The sequence below is a fragment of the Tinamus guttatus genome, unplaced genomic scaffold, assembly GCF_059628265.1.
Source record: "Tinamus guttatus ecotype Peru unplaced genomic scaffold, ASM5962826v1 Tinamus_guttatus_pri_ptg000060l, whole genome shotgun sequence".
NCBI lineage: Eukaryota > Metazoa > Chordata > Aves > Tinamiformes > Tinamidae > Tinamus > Tinamus guttatus.
Window position 1 is genome coordinate 3,400,372 of NW_028288594.1, and position 20,368 is coordinate 3,420,739.

Here is a 20,368-nt window from a genome sequence, read left to right on the forward strand (position 1 = left end):
GGAGGGAGGGAGGGAGGGAGGGAGGGAGGGAGGGAGGGAGGGAGGGAGGGAGGAAGGAAGGAAGGAAGGAAGGAAGGAAGGAAGGAAGGAAGGAAGGAAGGAAGGAAGGAAGGAAGGAAGGAAGGAAGGAAGGAAGGAAGGAAGGAAGGAAGGAAGGAAGGAAGGAAGGAAGGAAGGAAGGAAGGAAGGAAGGAGAAAGAAAAGAAGCTCTTGCTTAACTCTGTTAAACCATTAGTATTATGCTAATGAAGCCTATTTGGGTTTTATTAGAAAAGAATTTTAATATTCACTCTGTCCTTCTTTTAACTGCCTGGGTTAAAATAAGCTACGCAGGCAGCATATGTCTAGAATCACGACTGCATGTCCCTGAAATCTTACCTTCAGCAGGAAATTGCTGACAAAAAGTATATGGTCATCAGAGAGCCTATCACTGCAGTTTTCCATCTGCTCCTATTATTGTTACTGTTGTTACCACAGTGCCTAGGAGGCACCTCGGGGAGCTTCTACAAGAGTCTTGTTTCCAGGAGTCACTCCCAGGGAGCCTGTTTCCAGAGGCCACATTGGATGGAAGTGGATGCAGTCACATGTACCAGTTACCATCCTGTGAAAAAAGTAGTAAGAATCTTGCTGCGAAAACTAGGTTTCTCATAAAAGAAGGAATTTCTAAACTTGATAGAAGTGCCTTGGTGTTTACTCTGCATACCTTTTAGATGTGTATTTATACTTCTCTGCTTCGAATTTGTAAGCAGGTCATTATTTCCTGAGGTATAGGTCAAAAATTTTTCTTGCATTATTATCTGCTTAACAGCAAAGTTGATATGAAGTTAGAGAGAGCAAAGTAAAAGAGAAAAGGCTGTCACTTACTTGCTCCCTACCTTAGTTCATTATACTAAATGTAGCACAAAGGAATAAATGAAGGATTGCATGTTCACTTTAATTTCTGCCTTTTTAAATGTGTCTCTGAATTCAGTTATTCACTACTAGCTCTATTCCTATTATACTGCATTTAGAAAAACAATCATGGATCTTTATGTAAAGTTTATCCAGTCTTTAATATCAGTATCTTCTCCTATTTCTTGTTTCCACAATCACCCAAATCTTCATGGCCCGATGAAGAAATACATCAAAGGAGATATAAACTTACCCAAACTCTCACACACTTTATGTTTCCCAGTGAAGACTTAGGAGTTCCCAAAGTATAAGTGAAAATACACTTTGGAATTAAAAGTTTCTTCTATCATTAATATTAGCCACAGAAAAGTAAGAGCTTTAAACATTTTTACTAATGAGAGGAGAAATTTTTTGACTTTCCTAAAATAGCACCAGTAACCCACTTTTTTCTAGGAATAGGAACAATCATCTTCCTGATTAGCTTCTAGACAGACATCATTTTTCCTTGGTGTTAGTTATGTGTCACATAAAGATCTGACAATACACTTTGCTGTTAAGTAGGGAGTCCTAAAAATTGGAGGGAAATGTGAAAAGGCCCTCAACAAGTAAAAGTGAGGAAAAAGTAGGAAAAAAAAATGAACTAAGAACATAAGGAATTTCTCACTCTGCATGGCAGTGTTTACTCTTAATCATCTCTTTGCATTATTAGTTTAGCATATGTGATATACAAAAGTTTTCTTCTTTGGAGATTCATACAACTGTAGTTAACAGTGCAGTTTCTGGCACTTCTGAATTTGCAGATTGTTTTCAAAATTTTAGAACCAATTGCTTTTCTTGACAGTAACCAATTTCTAGGTTAGTAGCTGTGACCCTCTGGGGAATATTTAGATTATGAACCTCTCAGGCAATTCAACAGACATTTCTTACAGTTCTCAGACTACTTTTCTTTCTTCATGCACACAGAATTTCTGATTTTATCCTACAGCTCTCATGCATTAAATCTCATCCAAAGAGCTGGCAATTTTCTAGTGGTAACAATATTTAATAGCAATTTAATTGGCAGTTTTCTAGTGGTAACAATACTCAACGTTCTATTAATTTGAGCACTGCTATAGTCTTCAACCATGTTTCACGAGGAAGCAGAAAAGCAATCATATTTAGCAATGTACTCCATGACAGTCAGGTTCAACTGTGCAAAGAAAAATAGTAGGAATATTAAAATTAGCTGCCTAGGAGTATTAAAATCCTACATAGGCATTCTGTAGAGTAGCTGAGCCTGCATGCAACCTGAGTGGCCTTCCGTGTAACCACATTGCATTATGGCTCTGCAGGACCAATATTTTTTGGTGTCACATAACCATTATATTCTATTATATATCAATTATATTGTTCTTTTCCCACTAATTCCTGTGATTACAAGTATTAGGATTCTCATTTTTCCTGGCTGATTTTATCAGCCATCTATATGGTGGGAAACATAAGCATGGTTTGAACAGCACCACTCAAATTAATTTTTGACATTTCCAAGATTTTGCATTTTCTCAATCCTGTTCATAGTATCATATGTAAAGTCCTACCTGAAATGCTTGATGACTGACTTTTCAGTCTAAGTATTTGATGCCACTGATGCATGAGTGGGCATACAAGTCATTTTTCTGCTATCTAACAAGGCAACTGACATTTTTATATTAAAGAACAGCTAACAAATACTCATGTTCACAAGCACAGACTTTGTTCATTTGTAGGAAGGAGAGCTCAACCATCTCAAGAACATCTGTGAATATAAGACAAGAGAGACTGTTAAAATCAAAATATTTTTGGGGAATCTAAAGATCTACAGACTGTTTTTCAGCAGTTGACTCTCCATCGAAGTCACAATATGCAGTTCTCCTTATGGAGAAACTTACTTGGTGTAGAGAAAAATGATATGGTAGGATTTTCAAAGGGATGGGAAGATGTCATGTCTGCTGAATGGATTTAGAGTTATGCAGATCATGTTAATGATAAGGATTATCTGTCTCATGGTTTGGGATATAAATTGCTTTCTTCAGGGGTGAGGAAGTCATTCACCTCATTTCCTGTAGCAAATTGAATTTGTCTACGCATATTATGGGGCTTTTTATTGGATATCTGAAAAAGGGAGTAAGAATTTACCTTCTTCTGAAACACTAGGCTAGATAGCTAGTCTGATTAACTATGACAAATTCTAGTTAATGAAATTACAGTAATATTAAATATGCTACTCCACATGTGATACATTACTGACACTTTCACCGATATTGTTCGCCGCAGAGTAGTGCACAAAGAGCAAGTCTGGCTCCTGCAGCCTCATTCTCTGAATAACGCAAAACTTGGATATGCAGGCTGACTATGGCACACAAAAGAAACTCATCTGATCTCTGGTAGTCATCACAGCAAACCAGCTCCTATCCCACTATTTCTGTGAGTCTATCATATCTAAATATGTTAGCCCACATGGCAGCCCAAGTTTCTTCCCTTCCATTGTGGGTGGAAGAAGCAGGACACCAACCTTCTTGCAATTATTGCGAAGACTTGGGAATTTTCAGGAGAGCAAATGTCAGCTGACATTGCCTGTAAAACTGGCAGGCACCCAGAACGCATAGCAGGCTAAAATGAGTCCTACAGAGAGTGTAAATTATGTTTGGAAATGTGTTTGGTAAAGCAGGAAGTTACAGAATAATCAGCTTCAGGAAAACATTTTGTTTCTAGCAAAAAATATTTCTAATGATCAGAATCAGACAGTGAAGCTTGGAATCAGGAAGGAGAAAGAACCAAGATGGAAGGGGAAGGGGAAAGTAAGGGCAGGGTTATTCATTCTTATATTTATTTTGGAAAATAGAAGAGAAAGGAGAAAAGAATCATTTTAAAAGTGCAAGTCTATTTGATAGGAAATCAACTTATCCATATACACACACACACAAAGATACAAAACTCTTCTCATCTGGAAAATTAATTCCAAACCAATGACAAATTTCCACTAGAAAAGGAGAAAACAATGGAAAATTCATACTCTGAATCACTGAGAAATTGCTTATTTTTTCTGGGCTGCAGAGGTGCTGCTGAGCGTCTGAGCTGAGGTGCTGCTGGGCTTGCACCGCCGCAGCTGCCCAAGCAGCCAAACGCAGAGCGCGGCCTCCCTTCCCGCAGAACCACCGCGTCGCCCCCAGCGTAAAAACCCTGAGCACTCAATGGAAGTCTTTTGAAATGATAAACAATTCTGAAGGTAGCCCAATGGCTACCAGATACAGCGGTGGCACCAAACCAAAGATGCATGTTCTGAAATAAATCAGCTGGGAACAAAAGCTTTTTCCTTTAATTTCCATAGGTAGGACCTCACTATCTTCGGACCTCTGCTTTCTTTTTAATGCCAGTGTGTTTGCTACCTCCAGAGAGCTTTTGGAAAAGAATACACATGTTCTGGTATACGTGTGGACTAAATGCAGGGACACCGATTGAATTACCCTGGTTTTACAGCACTGTAATTGTGCAGACCCTGGCTTCTTGTTTCTGGATATTTTAGTACTCTGTGAATATGACAGATAAGTCAGTCTGCTGTATGTTAGCTGCTATACAATTTTTTTCTTTGCTGTTGGAGTCTCAATGACCTCCCCTTGAAATTAGTCCACTGATTGATTTGTATTCCACAGAGTGCTCATTACTGCTACAGTTAGTGCACAAAATCCCACAGACATAAAAAATTACCCTAAAAATGGTATTTCAAGCTTTCATTATAAGGTCTTTTCCACAAGTTGAAGTCACTATAGCAGACAATTTACTTTGGCATGACTGCGTGTATTTCACATATATTCCCACCAGAAAAGCCATAGGAGATATCTACGTTAGAATTTTCTTAGAACACTTTCTTTTTTTTTTTTTTTCTATACAATTTTAGTGATGGGATTGCAGAAAATAGGAGATATGGGACTCATGGCACAGTCCAAACATCCCCCAAGAGCCTTACCCTGCCAGTCCGTTTGCATTTGTGTTGATGCCTTGGCAGTCTCACCACTAACACTTATAGCCAGTGATGCTGTGTAAGAGAAACCAAAGCAAATTCAGTTCAGGGCTGTGTTAATGGACCTTAGGGACTGCAGAGGGGGCAGAGGGTACCGCTACAGCAGACTAACCTGGATGGTGGCTTCACTGAGGTCACCATGACCTGCCCTCGCTGCTCGCTGATGTCCAGCACGCTCAGTACACGTATCACATTCTCTCCATATGCAGATAAAGAAGATTAGATGAGGCCACAGCTTCATTTCTATATAAACAATGTTCAAAAAATCAAAGAGGAAACCATGGGAATATGCCGCATTTTGTGCTAACCATTGTTGTATTCTTTAAAGGCATTCCAGCACTATGTTGATTAGTAATTAGCACAAAGCAGATGGGAAATCATGCTGTCTCCCCAGGAAGTTAATGCAAACTAGTTACACTATTTATATGTTGTTGAGACTATCCTGCTAAAATGTGTTTTAAATAAATACCAGAACTGGAGTTATCTTGACATTTCAGTTAAAAATAGTAAAACCAAATACTGGATTTGAAATTAGCTTCACATATATGTTGAAGACAGATCATGAGTTCTCTCTAATTATAAATAATCATTCTTGGGATTAAATCATATTTAATTTATTTATAATGCATGTTTTTAAAGGCACCTGCTTTAAATCTATTGTTTTATTTGCCACTTCACAAGAGGACTGAACTTGCTGTACCCCACCTCAAAACTTGATTATAATTAATGAAGATTAATTCTGAACTTGATTGGTGCTTTCTTACCATACATAATACACTATGTTATGTACTTTTCTTACCCAAAGAAATGGATGATGATCAGAGAATCGCAATTAATTTTAAAGCTTAATGAATTTTGAAATGTTGGGCAAATTATTCTGGAAGATGCTTCAAGAAAGATTGGAAATTCTCTTCTTTTTGTATCAAAATGTCTTCTTTCTCCCATATCACCTCTCTATATGTATACACATATATATGACAGTAATGAGCATGCAGAAATATGCCCTTTATTTAGCTGAACAGAGAATAGTCAGTAAAGATGCTGTTACGTGGGCATAATTTAAACAGGTAGCTCTGATTCTGAACCTAACATCCATGATTGTTGGCATGTCAATATTATGAGAAGTGACCAAGAATGTGGAAAATCAGAAGAGGAAAGGAAATACTTTTATTTCTTTAATATGTATCCAGACTTTGATCTATTACTTTTATAGAATAGAGTTTTCTCAAATCTAATCCTAACATGAAGGGGAAAAAAAAAAAGAAAAAGAAAAAGAAAATGAGGGCTGTGTTGGTGTGTTGGATTAAACTTCTATTGTTTTGAAATAAGAAACAAGAAGAAATAATAAGAACAATAAGAAATAACAAGTCCATGGCTCATGGACTACAAATCATTACTGTTACTATATACTTGCAAATGTCTTCTGGGACTTCAAGAGAGAAATACATCTTCTTCTCTGATGGAGGAATCAGGAAAGGCTTTAAAGTAATGATATTCTAAAAGGCAGTGAACTTCCTAGCTGATACAAGAATAGTCTCCAAGCTCAGCCAGAAGAAAATGGAACATAATCTAATGACGTGCATGTTATTGGATACAACTATTTCTATTTAACAGGTTATTTCAATGAGGATAATCAAAGTGATCCTGAACACTCAGGGGACAACACCAGGTATTACCAGTCTACCAAGAAACACTTTGAAGAGAAAAGGAGTGGGTCATCATCTTTTGTGTCATCTATTGAAGATGAGCAAAAACCCCTGTTCTCTGGGATAGGTGATTATCCATCTGTAACAGGGAAAACCACTGAGGTTGACATTGAGGAAATGGTTCATGAAGCAGAAGATATCCTTATTGACAAAAGAAGCGATTCCTGCAAAGGTAATTAAATTGAGTGCTATTTTGCAAAGTTTGAGTAGTCCTCTTCATTGGTTTTATTGCTAAAAGTAATTTTCTGAATGGTTCTATTGATTCCTTATAGTTACTTTTGCAAGTATTTCATGAGTGAGTAAATAGAAAACTATTTTGGATCAAAAAGAGCAATGATATAGCTTACTACACTGGCTGTGAAATTGCAGTACAAAACTCCCAAAAGGCTATTCTGGGCTTCAGCAATGAATCATCTTGTGACTAAATTGCCTTAGAAAAGTAGTTTAAACAAAATCTTTAAAATTGTCCACCAGTAATGGATATCACTTTTGCATGCCCATGCAAAATTGTAAACTGCTCTTGAAGTCGTGAGCACCTGGAGGAGCGCTTGATAAGCCCGGGTTTGGTGGCGGTACAAAATCCTACCTAGTCAACAACAGTTGGATAAATCTAGATGGTCACACAAAAGGAGAACTGAAACGTCTTGAGGCAATTAGCTTGTTTCCCTATATTCACAACTCACAAACAAAAATTAAATTAATTGGTAATAGCTTGAAAGAACATTATCCCGTTTTGCTGCCTGAGTTGGTTAACAGGAATGCCAGTACATCACACGGGACAAATCCTGGCTTCAGTAAGTAATATACAAGAGTAAAGATGTGGCCTTTTTTACATGACAAATTATCAACAATGATTAAGCAATCTGAGTTAATGTTTACATAGAGTTAAATGACATAATTAAAATGACTTCTAATATACTAAAATCATCTCATTGATGTTATGGGAAACTAGTAAAATAGTAAGAAAATGAAATGAAAATAAATAATATACAGTTCAGATGTTGCTGAAAGTTTGAAATTGTTTCAGTCTGAAAGGAAGAACTATATATTCTGTGTTTAATGCTGTTTCCTTACGCAATTTGCTTCCTGTTGGAGCAATTAACCATTTAACCATCATTCTTAAACTTTAGGCTTCTTAGCTATAATTGTAAACTCTCCACATGATTAATCAGACCAAACAATATATTTTTTACATTTCAAAGGTGTGAATATGTGAAGCCTGGTCTTCTGTAAATCTGAGCCGTCCAAGCTTGTTGCAGAGGTACTGCAATTGGAAAGCTTACCTTGCCCCTGCCGGTAGCCAGGAATTTGTCCTTGCAGCTATAGCAACATTATCCAAGGCAACCTACTACAGATTTTATATGAGCTAAATTTAGCGTGCCTAAAGGTTATATATTTTGATTAGGATCACCTTCTTTTATTTCTGCTTTGTAACTGTGCGGTTTCAAATATGTTTGAAAGCTCATTGCCCTGTCTTGAAACTTCCATAAAGATGTTGATTTCAGTAAAATAAGATCAGATTGACATATGTTTTCAACTAAATTCTCATTCTTGCTATTTATTAGAGATTGGTTTTAAGTATCTATAAAAGTAGTTACGAACATAATGAAATTCTGAAATAAACTCTGCGTGTATATATATATAGGTATATTTATAATCTTTATATGATATGGTAGCTTATAATTCTTGTATATAAATGAACTTATATAAAACTTCCACAATTGATTATTGCTGTGACCAATATAAATTTATCTTTAGTTTGTTTTAAGTTTTGTCCACGAGTGGAAGTACTATTAATATATATATAAATAATGAGCCTTATTAATAGTACTCTATCAACCTATTTCTCATAATCCTGAAATGCAACTTTTAACATTGTTTAAATCATATCTTTATACTATTTGTCTTTTATGAGAAGACTTGAAGTTTTTTATGTAATGGCTAATGCATATGCTGAAGAAAAATGATATTTTCTGTTCTCCCATGGTCAGTATTTGGGCCATAAGATTTATTCTTGAACCAAGTCATACATGTATTGATTTACCTCTCAGCCTGGAATTCTTCAATCTCTGGAAGAACATAATCAGGTATAGGAAAATATATAATAAGAAAATATGCAATTCTACCAAATGACGTGTTATATAGGAAACCTAACAACTTGGTTTTACAGGTCATTAAAAAGCAGTGAAATAAATTATCTCCATTATTAGCTTCTATTCCTGAAATCCACTGTCTAAAGTGAATCCACTGGATTTACAGTATCCACTGTACCCACAGGCACAGCTTTAAATTTCACCCCTGCATTTGTTGAAGTTTGCTCCCTGCACTTTGGGGAAAGCTGTGCAGCTTCCTTGGACGCTGGGCCGTGTGTGCCAGCTTCTCCAACGCTGCTTTGCTCCTGCCTCCTGTTGGCTTAAGTGGGCTGAGAAGCTGGAGCTGTTTCTGGATAGCTAGGATGAAATCTCTTCTTCCTTCAATTCCGTGCATAAAGTCAGGTCGTGTCATATGAAATCCAAACACTCTCTACAGCTTCAGGACACCTTCTACCACCTGCTAACCAAAGATCAGATAACACAGCAAGCAGCTTTCTCTGATTAAAAAGGGAGGTTTCTTCTCTGCTTGGAGTCATGTAGTGAGAGCTCCCCTTCCTGGATAAGTCTACTTGAAACACTAAAATCCAAGCAGGAAATGTCGTTGCTACCCCTCTGGTTTTTTATTTGTTTGTTTGAAGGAACACTGCTCAAAGACACTGTATTCGAGAGGGAATGGCTAATTGCATTTGGACAAACCTCTCACACGTGAGCCACACTCTCATCTCCTTCTTTTTCTTACTTTGAAATGTGGCTCGCTCTGACTACTATGGTCGCTTAAAAAAAAAAAAATCAGAAGTGTGAAATGAATGTAACCTATGCTGAGTTACCAGCATGTAGTGCCAAGAGTTACAGGGAAGTGCTAGGAGAAGCTCTGAGCAAACCATCCGTGGACAACCAAGGGACGTGGGATCCAAACCCGGCTGCTCCTCCAGCAGCAGCTGCAGTCGAGTCTGTTAGGAGCCGTCCCACGATTTTGCCCAGTGCTGTGTTGAACCAGCAGTCCGAGCACTAAATGAACGTTTAATGCATTCCATAATATAATGAAACTACCTAATTACAAATGCTGTATATGACCCTAATGTGAATTGTACCAAACAGGTGCTTAAGTTTTAACACAGCAAAGGAAGTGCATTTGAGGGATACTAAACAATATTGACTGTGTAACAACAGAATTTCTCAGAGAAACAAAAGCTGTGGGTGAGGATGACATATACTTAGAAAAATCACTGTTCAGCTTAAGTATCCCAAAGGTAGGCCCTGCAAAGCTTATAGCAAGATAAGAATTCTGTATCGAGTATGGGTATGTGCGGCTAATATATCTCATGATAAATGATTTGTAACATTTCACCAGAGTTTAATGAACAGGAAAAAACAGCCTGAAGCCAGGAATATAAACTAATTAAGAAACTCACAGAGGTGTAAGTTAAGCAAATTGAAAGGGGAAGGAGAAATAGCTCAAGTCAGAAAAGTGAGCAGGAGGAAGGAGTGCCCGCAGGTGTGTGTGACAGCGAGAGCTGCAGTGTTCGATAGCAGAGAGGCAGGGACCAGGAGAGACGAGCGGCACGGGCCTCGGGCAGCGCCGCGCTTCGTGGCAATGAAGAGCAGCTCCCACTTCTCACAAACGGCAGGAGATAGATAAAGGACTCACATATAAGGACTGTGATAGAAAGGATTAGAATGGGGATTAAATTCCCCAAGTTAGGTGAAACTCCGGTATGATCCTCATTATGTGTTTTGTGTTTATTTAATCTTGTAGAAAATCTGTTTCCAATATCTTAATCCAGTATTTTGCTTGTCATTCAAATAGGAAAATATAGATTAATTCTTTATTATGAAGCTTCAATTAGCATTAAAGTGACTCTCCACCTGACCCAGCAATTGCAGAGTACTTCATTCTTTTAAGAGTCACAAAATATTAAACAAAATGAACCGGGACCTTTCACCCCACAGGAACTGTGAGTCTCTAAAACATGCTTTACACGGCAATGTGAGAGCCGGGTTGTAGAGGAGTGATGCTAACAGCTACTCAGTGAAAATCAATTTCCTTTTGAAAGTAATAACCAGTCTCCCTTTGCAAGCTCGTGGTAAATGGCCTCTGTCTCAGAGAAAACCCGCTGCTCTTCACTAGGCTTGTTGAGACAAGCGGTGTTGGAGGCATCAGTGTGAAAGGCAACCAGTTTAGGGCTGGGAACCTGCCCTACAGTGTGCGCTGCAACACAGCAAGGCCTACGGATAATTCAAAAACAAACAAAAACTAAAATGTAAATACTCTTTAAATAATACATTCAAGGCCTCTGAACAAATGATCAAAGACATTCATAACATACAACGCTTAGCTTAGATTGAGGATTCCCTGTTTCAGTGGAAAGTAATAACTTGCCAAAAAAGTCTGAGAAAATTGGGAGTTCTTCAGTAAAAAAAAATATATAAAGTAACAGGAGCCATTAAGTGGCACAACTGTGGTGGTGCTGACTAGATAAGCCTGTTATGTTTATCTATGGTTTCAAAATATTAGCATGTTGCTATCATTATCTTACAATTTTATTAAGTTTTTGGTGTGACCACTGTTTTCTTTTCTTAAATAATGGTGAAGAAGAAGAAAGACCCTTGTTCAGGCAGCGTACCTAAGGTTCAAAGTTCTGAGAAACACTGACAAGCAGGACATTTGATCATCAGGAAATTGTCTATTAATTGCCCAGTATCAGGCAGTTATGCTCATCACAATTAACATATATATCCATACTTTGCTTTATTTTGTTTCCCATCAGATATCACTGACAAAAGAAACTGGGAGCAGGAGACCGTCAGGGAGTACCAGGAGTCCCCGAGTCGATCAGCGTTACCCCATGTCACATGGGGCATCTGCGAAACCGAGAGTGACTTCATATACGGGGAGGTGGAGAATCGGTTAGATTTGCTCCAGGAACAACTCAATAGGTAAGATCAAAAAAAAAAGAAAAAAGCTATGGTAAAAACAAAAGATCCACATGAAAGGGTCTATAATACAATATATACAATATATTGCTGTTAGTGAAGCTAAAGGAGAAATGATTTGGGCAGGAAGATTCCAAAAGCATTCATATCTTCAGAAGCCTGAAAGTATAGAAATCTACCAACCGAGACTATCACTTTGGTGTCTATATGAAAGTTTAGTAGCTTAAATATTGCCTAAATTCAGCCCTCCAATTTCTCGGCGTATCCTATCCTGCGACTGCTAGGTACAAATTTTTGATTCACTGGCAGCATTTTCATGTCACTTACCTCTAGGTACCCACATTTAGCTGCTCCAAATTACCCTGTAGAAGAGTCTTTCTCCTCAGTTGACTAAGGAGGTCTGCTTTGGAGCCTGCCTTCTTACCCTGGACACCTTCATGAAGCACCAAAATTCAAGAAACTTTAATCTCACCTCCAGAATGTTGATGCTTTCGCAGTTATTCACATGTCCACAAAATCAAATTTTTTAATAGCTTTATTTTTCCTGGAGACACAAACCTTTTGAAAAGAGAATGTTTATAATGAATTAACTTATTTTGTAATTGTCTCTATAATAAGCAGACATGGGATGACATAAGGGTGAAATACGTATGCCTGCTACAATGGAAAACAGTCACCTTCTTTTGCAGAAAACATAAGTTATTTTTACTTATATGTATCTTCCTTCTCTTTTGGTATCTACATACTACTTTTTGCTACCAGCTAAGCAGCATATTTTATGACATCTTAAAAATATAGTTACAGCATTTTGATCTGTCATACACTGTAATTTACCATATAATTTCACCTGATTTTGAATTGTCCTATACCCAGGTCTGTGGCTTTTTTATCATTTTTGCTTGGAATTCTATTACTTTCAATTTTTTTCCGTGACAAATACTATGACATGCATTCAGCCCTAATTACATTTTAGTAGCTCTTCAGTGGCGTACTGTGCAGTATATTTTAACAATCAGCTTAAAGCCAGGTTAACTGCATTTTTATTTCTAAATACAATATAGCACATTAAGAAGATGTATTTTTCACTTGCAAGCCTGATATTGCTTATATTGCTATAATTTCTAATTGCAGTAGAGTCAAGCATCTAAATAACTGTATATGTCACATAGCCAAGCATCTGCCTGATCCTGAGCAACAGAAGATAGAGTCTTTCATTTTTTCTCCTGAAATTCTAAGCTTTTGAAACCAAGCTAATATATCAAATTTATCTAAAGGATAAAAAAATCTTACACAAATCTCAATCTTGTTTGTAAGGGAGAGGATATCACTGTTGCTGATAAACCTAAGATATGGATTTTATTAAAACATTTTATCCTTCTCATCTATTTCAAGCCTTTCATGTATTCAACATTTGGGACACGGATGATTCTTGTTCTATCAATATGACAAGCAATATTCTTCTGCACTTATGTCAGATCTACCCCACTGGACTAGAAAGCAGTACCCTGCTGTATGAAAAGCTTTTCACATTTCCAGAAAGTTGGAAAATTTCTGTAGTAGGAATACATCCCTAGCGCTCACTCTCTTCCTCTTCCTGAGGCCATTGGAATTTCGTGAAGCCGAACGTCTGGGTTCTCCAGTTTGTTTGTCCTTAGCTGGCATGGCCTGGGCTTGTTCGGGATTCGGGAACAAGGAGGGAGAAGTTACACATGCAGTGATGCTGAATAAATACTACCAAAGAACCTCTTTTATTAAAAATACAGGCAACCTCCCATTAAATACTAGCAAAGGGGAGCCATTCTAGAGCTAATCTGGAGTAAAAGAAAGCTGTTGCTGAAAGTCCTTCAGTGCTAGCTCCCCATTCACAAAGATGCTAAGGCTGAGGTTTAGCAGAGGGAAGCGCTTTCTGGTGGCGGCCGCTGCTGCTGCATTTTCCCCTGCGCATCAGCGCGAGGCTCGTGTGAGATCAGCACAGCTGCAAGCAGCAGAAACCCCCAGGGAGCTGAGCAAGAGGTTGAGGGGGCACAACCAACTGCAAAACCAGGGTTTGGTTCTTGTATTGTAAGAGCTTTTGTAAAAGCTGATGCCACAGAACCAGCCTGTCTGTGCAAAGGAAGAAAGAACATCCTAAATATCCCTGGGTGCGCATTGCTGATTAATTTCATAGATGTTTTAACAATAATTGGCACAAATGATGGATGACTTAAGCATGATGAAAAATAATATCAAACAACAAAGCACCTGGCAAAGCAAAAACATGCCAGCACAGGATCAATTCTGTGGCTGCCGAGAGCCCAAGTTGTAACATTCACAACATTAAAGACTGCTGACATAAAGATTTGCTTGCAAACTACATTACTTTGTCAGTTGATGAGTTGCAATGCACAAGGCTGCATATCCACATTACAAGTGGGCAGGCGTCACACGTCTTGTGAGCTTCCATCAGCTGGGAGGTGCAATAGGCAATACCCATTGCTGGCTGTGCCAGGGATTTGGAAAGACCTTTTGGAAATCATTTCAGTGCTGTGGCAATATAAATGTGAAAACCATAAGCAGCACAAGTGTTCTGGCTTACATGGAGGTTTATTTTAACAGTTTCAGAAGTCATACACAAACTTGTCAAAAAGGGAAAAAAAAAAGAAAAAGCAATTGAATCTGAACATCAAAAAAGGTTAGGTCAATTCCGAGGTCTGAATAAGCTTGAATAAAAGTTCACTGTGAAGAGTTTTAGGCTTAATTGTTTTTCTTTTTAAGTAATGGTATTGAAAGTATCCTATTTTTTTAAACTGTGAAAAAATACAATGTGTTTTTCTGGTCACTTCATTTCATTCTTTTAGCTTTGGGGATGTCAGACCTGATCTTTAGATACATCAGAAATTCCCTGTCACATCCTCAGCCAGAAAAAAAAAAAAAATCCATTTAGTTTCACTAAGGAGAGTATTGGTATTCCAGCTAATGTCAGCTAAGGATCTTGACCTTTGCTCATTTCTTTTGGAAACATAATGGACACAAACTCATTTTTACTGTGTCTGCATTCCTTAGCACAAAGGTCAGAGCAAAGCAGAGAGCATGTTCTGCAAAGGAAAGACCTAGCTGGCTTTGGAAGGGCTCCCTACTCCCTCTTCTGTTCTTTCTTGTGAAAAACACGGTCATTTTATAATAAGCAACAGTTTGCTTTATGAGCGAGCTGCGAGTCCCTCTTGAATGCATCTGCATCAGCATGTTAAAATACGCCTATTCCTGACCATGCGTTAACTGATTTTATGCTACTTCTCTAGGCTTGAATCCCAGATGACTGCCGATATTCAAACCATCCTGCAGCTTCTGCAGAGGCAGTCAACCCTCATTCCCCCTGCCTACAGCATGGTGGCTGCAGGTGTGGACTATCAGCAACCAGCTCTCCGGGTGATACAAAAACTTCACCCTGTAGCATCAATTAAGACAGACAGAAGTTTCAGTCCTTCATCTCAGGTATGTTCAATAGGATCAAAAGAGGTTTCTTAAATCTTGTTAGTTTCAGGAAACTAACCTAGCTGCTCCTTCACTAGTTTAAAAGACATGAAATACCGTTTGGGCTTGTATCTCTACAGTGGACTTCGGTGCCATAGCTCCAGAGGCCACATCTTGTGCAAAGGTTGTATTATTGTAGTGATTTTAAAATTATGAAGTGTTGCGTTTACATAATGGACTTTACATGGGCTTCAGGGAAATGCAGCAGAAGAGACAACTAGTAGACATGGGTCTAAACCACCATGCGTGAGCTCAGCCTGGCTGCAACTGCCCTCTGCCAATTCCTGAAGTCCTCAGAAACCCCATGTTTTCCCAGGGGTCCAGCCACTGCAGTGCAGGGGTGGTAGGAGCGGACAAGCGCTAGGGGCTAAAAGCCATTGCCCCCACTGAGAATATACTCATCTAGAGTTGCCACAGGGGTTCCCAATAAAGGTTTTCCACCCCAAAACTTATTTCCAATAGAATTTGGTGATTTTCCTGATTTATTTGGGATTTTTGGAGCTTAACAGTTTGGCCAGAGTTCGGGCATGTTATTTCCTAACAAGCTGCTGCATGTCTTGAAATCCCAAATCCATCATGCAGCATATGAGCAGCAGCCCCCGGGTGTTTGTGTGTGCCAGTCTCTTCATGCACGAGCCAGAACTCGTGCGGGCAGAGGAAGACCATCACATCCTGGAGGCATCAGGCTGGAAGCAGAAAGATGCTCCACTCATACACCCGCCCAAAGCACGTACACGAGCCTCTGCAAGGACAGAAACATGGCAGCCTCTGCGAGCAGCACCAGGCGTGCTGCACACTTTCTCTTAAAAAATCCTCCAAGTGTAAAAGTAAAGTAGAACTGAGTGCTTGGACACAATTCAAGACTGTTTACATATATGCTCCGGGACTGCATCGCAGGAATATATTCCATCCTTGAGAGAGGCTCTGTGATATTTTGAGGATACACAGAGAAGTCTGAGGAGGGGACCAGATTCCCAGGCTTTTACGAATCAACAGAGTTATATTAAATTACATCAAATCAAACATGGTACCATGTAAAAATATTTCAGCACAGTGATTCATTTTTGAGCATGGCTTACCAATAACAATCTGAATGTGCTAACTTCCAGCAGAAACAAGAACCTGCAAGAGACTTATTCAAACATTGCCACCCTGTTCCTTCTCTCTTCCAGTGTCCTGAATTTCTAGACCTCGAAAAATCAAAACTTAAATCCAAAGAATCCCTCTCAAGTGGAGTGCATCTTAACACAGCATCAGAGGACAACCTGGCTTCTCTTTTAGACCAAGAACGTGAGCAGGCTGTCGAGTGTCCCCCCCAGCACTACAGAACAACTTACCTCCATCCCATCAGGCACCCTTCCTTGCCAGAGTCTTCACTAAGCACTGTAGGAATCTTGAGTCTTCATAGGCATGTTTCGGATCCTGGTCTTCCTGGGAAATAGTACTTTTATACTATTACTTCACATAAAAATGTAAGTGCTTTTAATGGCTGTTTCTCCTTTTTTGTATTAAAATCCTCTATACTTGACTCAGGGGTTACAAGGAATTAAACATTATATGCAAAAGTACTGTATATTTTCCTAAATCTGAAGCTTGTAAGGTAAAATTGAGCAGTTCTGATGTAAATATATATATATATATATATACACACACACACACTAACTGTACGTTCCAAATGTAAAACTGCCAGCATTCTCAAGGCACCTTATATTTTTATTTTTTTTTAAATACATGCATGTTCTGGAATTACAGCTTATGTTGCATGGAGATTACCATTTACAGCTTTCACAGAAATAGTACTTTATTGTGGGTATGTCTTCAGAGCAAATAAGAAATCAATTGATAACAATTCACATAGAAAAGACTCCTACTCAACAAAGCTACTCTGAAACTTAAGTAAAATCTTCTAGCTCACTTTTGAAAATTTAGTTATCTTTCTATAGTGAGCTTTTTGTAGTCAATGGTAATGATTCTGCATCTGGAGAAAGAGTAAGGTAACAAAGTCTTCTGGGTTCCTAAGCCACAGAAACTAGCCTCCTTCAAAACTAGCTGAAGTAGGACAGAATTTTAACAGACAAATTTGGCCACATCCTGGAAAATATCACATTCACAGAAACACCTTAATTGAATAGTTGGTTTCAGTACTTTTTGTTGTTGTTGTTCTTTTAATTCTTATCATAGAAGTTAGCTGTCATGAGCAGGCAGGCATTTTTCATGTCACACAAACATAATCAAATGCAATAAATCTCATTTCTATATAATGCAGAAGACTGTGTTCCTTTTGTTCAATACAAATTCTTAACAACCTGTATAATTAAAAAAAATACTTTATACATTATACTTTATACATTTTTGTTTTATAATGATCACAGTTGTTTTTGGCAGTTATCTCTGACTGACTGGTCCCTCCACAAAGATCCAAGATACAGAGTATGCAGACACACAGGCACACTGCACACGTACCCTATTCTTGTACGTGTGCATGTGTGTATGTACATATGTGTGTATATGGTTATGTGTATATACACACATGTATATGTATGTGTATATACCTACACCTACATGTAGGAATATAGAGTTATATATATATATATATAAATATATATATGTATATATGTAAAATCACTTTCAGGAACATTGTAAACTTTCTTATTACAAAACAAGTAAGCTTAGCTTGTGTCCAAATCTGACTACATTAGTATAAAATGATTTAAGGTCCGTAGGCTTTAAATACAGTATGTACTGTATGTGCATAATGCTTTGTGAATACTTAGATTTAATTTTATTAAAATATTATTCTGCTTCAAATGTTGTCTTTATTTTAGAAGGACCTGACCTTTTTATTGCTGTTTTTAAATACTTAAAAATGTTCACGTGATTTTTCTAATCTTAAACAAAACTTTTATGTAAAATTCCTCTAGGAAGAGAACTGATTTCAGAAAAGATGACATGCGACCCAATTAGGGGGTGAGCAGTTAAATTTTAACTAAAACCAAATTAAAAGCCTCTGCTCTAAAGCAGTGCTATACATCAGTGCAATAGTAGTTGACCTTCACGCTAATAGACCTATACGTTATATGGAGGTTAGGGGGGTTAGATCAGAAGGATTCATAACACTCCCCGTCATATACAGCCAGTGGATGAACAAAAGGTGGCTGAATGTCCTCAAATTTTCCTTAGTGCAACTGCTGAATTATTGAGCAATACACTGCTTTTTTAGCGTTGTTTCTGAAGGCACAGAAATTACTTGCACAGGTTTGGAAGGGGAAAGGAATTTAAACTTCTCCCTTGAAGACCAAATTTTCTTCCGCCTCATGCGAATGCTGCCCCCCCAATGCTGCGATTTGCTGGCGCTCTAACTTGTGCTGCGGTGACGGGGGTCTGCACTGCTCAGCGCCTCGAGCGCAGGAGCAGCTCCAAGGCGACCGCTGCTTTGCTCCAAGTGAGAAATGCCCTCCCGAGCTGCTTTTCTTGGCTCGCAGAGCCTCAGTTCATTCCCTTCTTATCAAATCCATGTGGAGAGTTGTAACAGCTAATACTTACACCATCGTATTGCATAGGATTGTTACGCAAACTGGGATGCTGGTTAGCAAAACTGCTACAATGACAGCTTTGCCATCATTGTTGGTAATTGTTATTAGGGCTATTATTTTTTATTTGCGATATTTGGCTGTATTATATGCAGCATCCTTTGTGTAAGGCTGTTGACATGAGGTATGGTTCAAACTGCTACCAAAACGTTATCTGTTCAGGTTCTTCGTTACAATAGATTGACCTCTACAGATCACAGGGTGGTATGTATAGGAGGTGGTTATTTTTATGATCTATAAGGTCATTAAAATCTCCTGGGGAAAGCAGAACACAGACCTTGAACAGAAAGTGTTTGTCTGCCGGGCCTGAGTTTAGACAAGGAGCACGGAGGTGGCGGCTTAGCCAGGTTCACAGCCGACCTCCTCTTGCAGCCAACTTAACCGTAGACACCCTCTAAACTAGGTTTGGAGGTTAAGCACCCAGGAAGGAGGAAGACGATGAGGAAGGCAGGACCCTCAGACTGAGGGCTGGGACCCCTTCCCCCCCTGCCAGTATGCACACACGCACACCCGGGAGAACGACTTGTGCAACTAAAGGGAGCGTTTGCCTGCCCCTTCCCCACCCCACCTGCCCCCTGGGTCATACTGACCCTGTGTGCCAGGATGTACCGGGCATAAAAAGAGGACAGTGAGGAGAGGGGCGGGGGAAAACTCCTAACTCTGAGGCCTGTGCTGTCTCCATGGCAGCCAGTGAGCAACTCTCTCTCTCTCTCTGATCTGCCCGCTCGAGAGGATGTTCCATTTCAGTATCCCACGGCGGGAATTGCCTTGTGGGTAGTTATCCATGTTTCGTTTCTTCTGTGTGTTCTCGCCTGAATAAATGCTCAACGTAGCCATTCATTTTGTGTGGTTGTTGCCGAATCCCAAATCCATCTGGAACACGTATACAAAATTCACAAACTCCTGTTGCATGTTGTCTCTTCTGTGGAAGAGATCTAGGAAAAGGACAAGATACGGGTAAACTGGAGCTACACTTCACACCACAAACTATCTACAAAATACAAAGATGAATGAAATGTTTTCAAGTTCAGCTACAATTACTGCTTATGGTGCTCTCAAGTCGCTTTTCTGTGGTTTTACAACCAATTAACCATCTCGTTTTCTATGCCCAAAGAAAGGAGTTCTGCTATGGTGAATACTGCACAAAATATTACCCAAACTTGGACATTGTCAACCGATTACTTAACAAATTAATCTCAAGTATATACCAAAGCCTCCAAATTAGAGTTCAACACAATTAACAAATTCAGTAACAGATAGAGTATACTATGCAATTCTGAACTGTTTTAGAAAGTAAGATACCTGTCAATGCCTGCAGCTTCACATAGCATGCCACATAGTCATCAAAAAAGATTCTGCCATTTGTGTTGTAACGTTTAGTTTGTCTATTAAGTCTGTATTGCCATAAACTCTAGAGCCAACTATAATTACAATTACTGAACCCTTTACTTGAAGGTGAATGATTCTTATTGAGAATAATCTGCTAAGGTATTTCTTTTTCAGAAAAAGCACAAACCAAAACTTTACTAGGGTTGCTTTGATTATTTGATTATATTGTTTATATTATCTTACCTGTCCAGCCATTGCACTGAAGTAAGTCCACACGGG

General features: G+C 38.7%; 1 protein-coding gene across 1 annotated transcript in view; it reads left to right on the forward strand.

The window, feature by feature from the left end:
* The window catches only part of KCNH7 (potassium voltage-gated channel subfamily H member 7), a 201,922-nt gene extending 184,443 nt beyond the window's left edge, over positions 1-17,479 (forward strand). The window contains exons 15-18 of the mRNA XM_088519495.1: positions 6,542-6,805; positions 11,495-11,663; positions 14,939-15,131; positions 16,343-17,479. Coding sequence (XP_088375621.1) covers positions 6,542-6,805; positions 11,495-11,663; positions 14,939-15,131; positions 16,343-16,612 — 896 coding nt within the window. The 3' untranslated portion in view covers positions 16,613-17,479. The remainder of the gene's footprint in view (positions 1-6,541; positions 6,806-11,494; positions 11,664-14,938; positions 15,132-16,342) is intronic.
* The last annotated feature ends 2,889 nt before the right edge of the window (positions 17,480-20,368 follow it).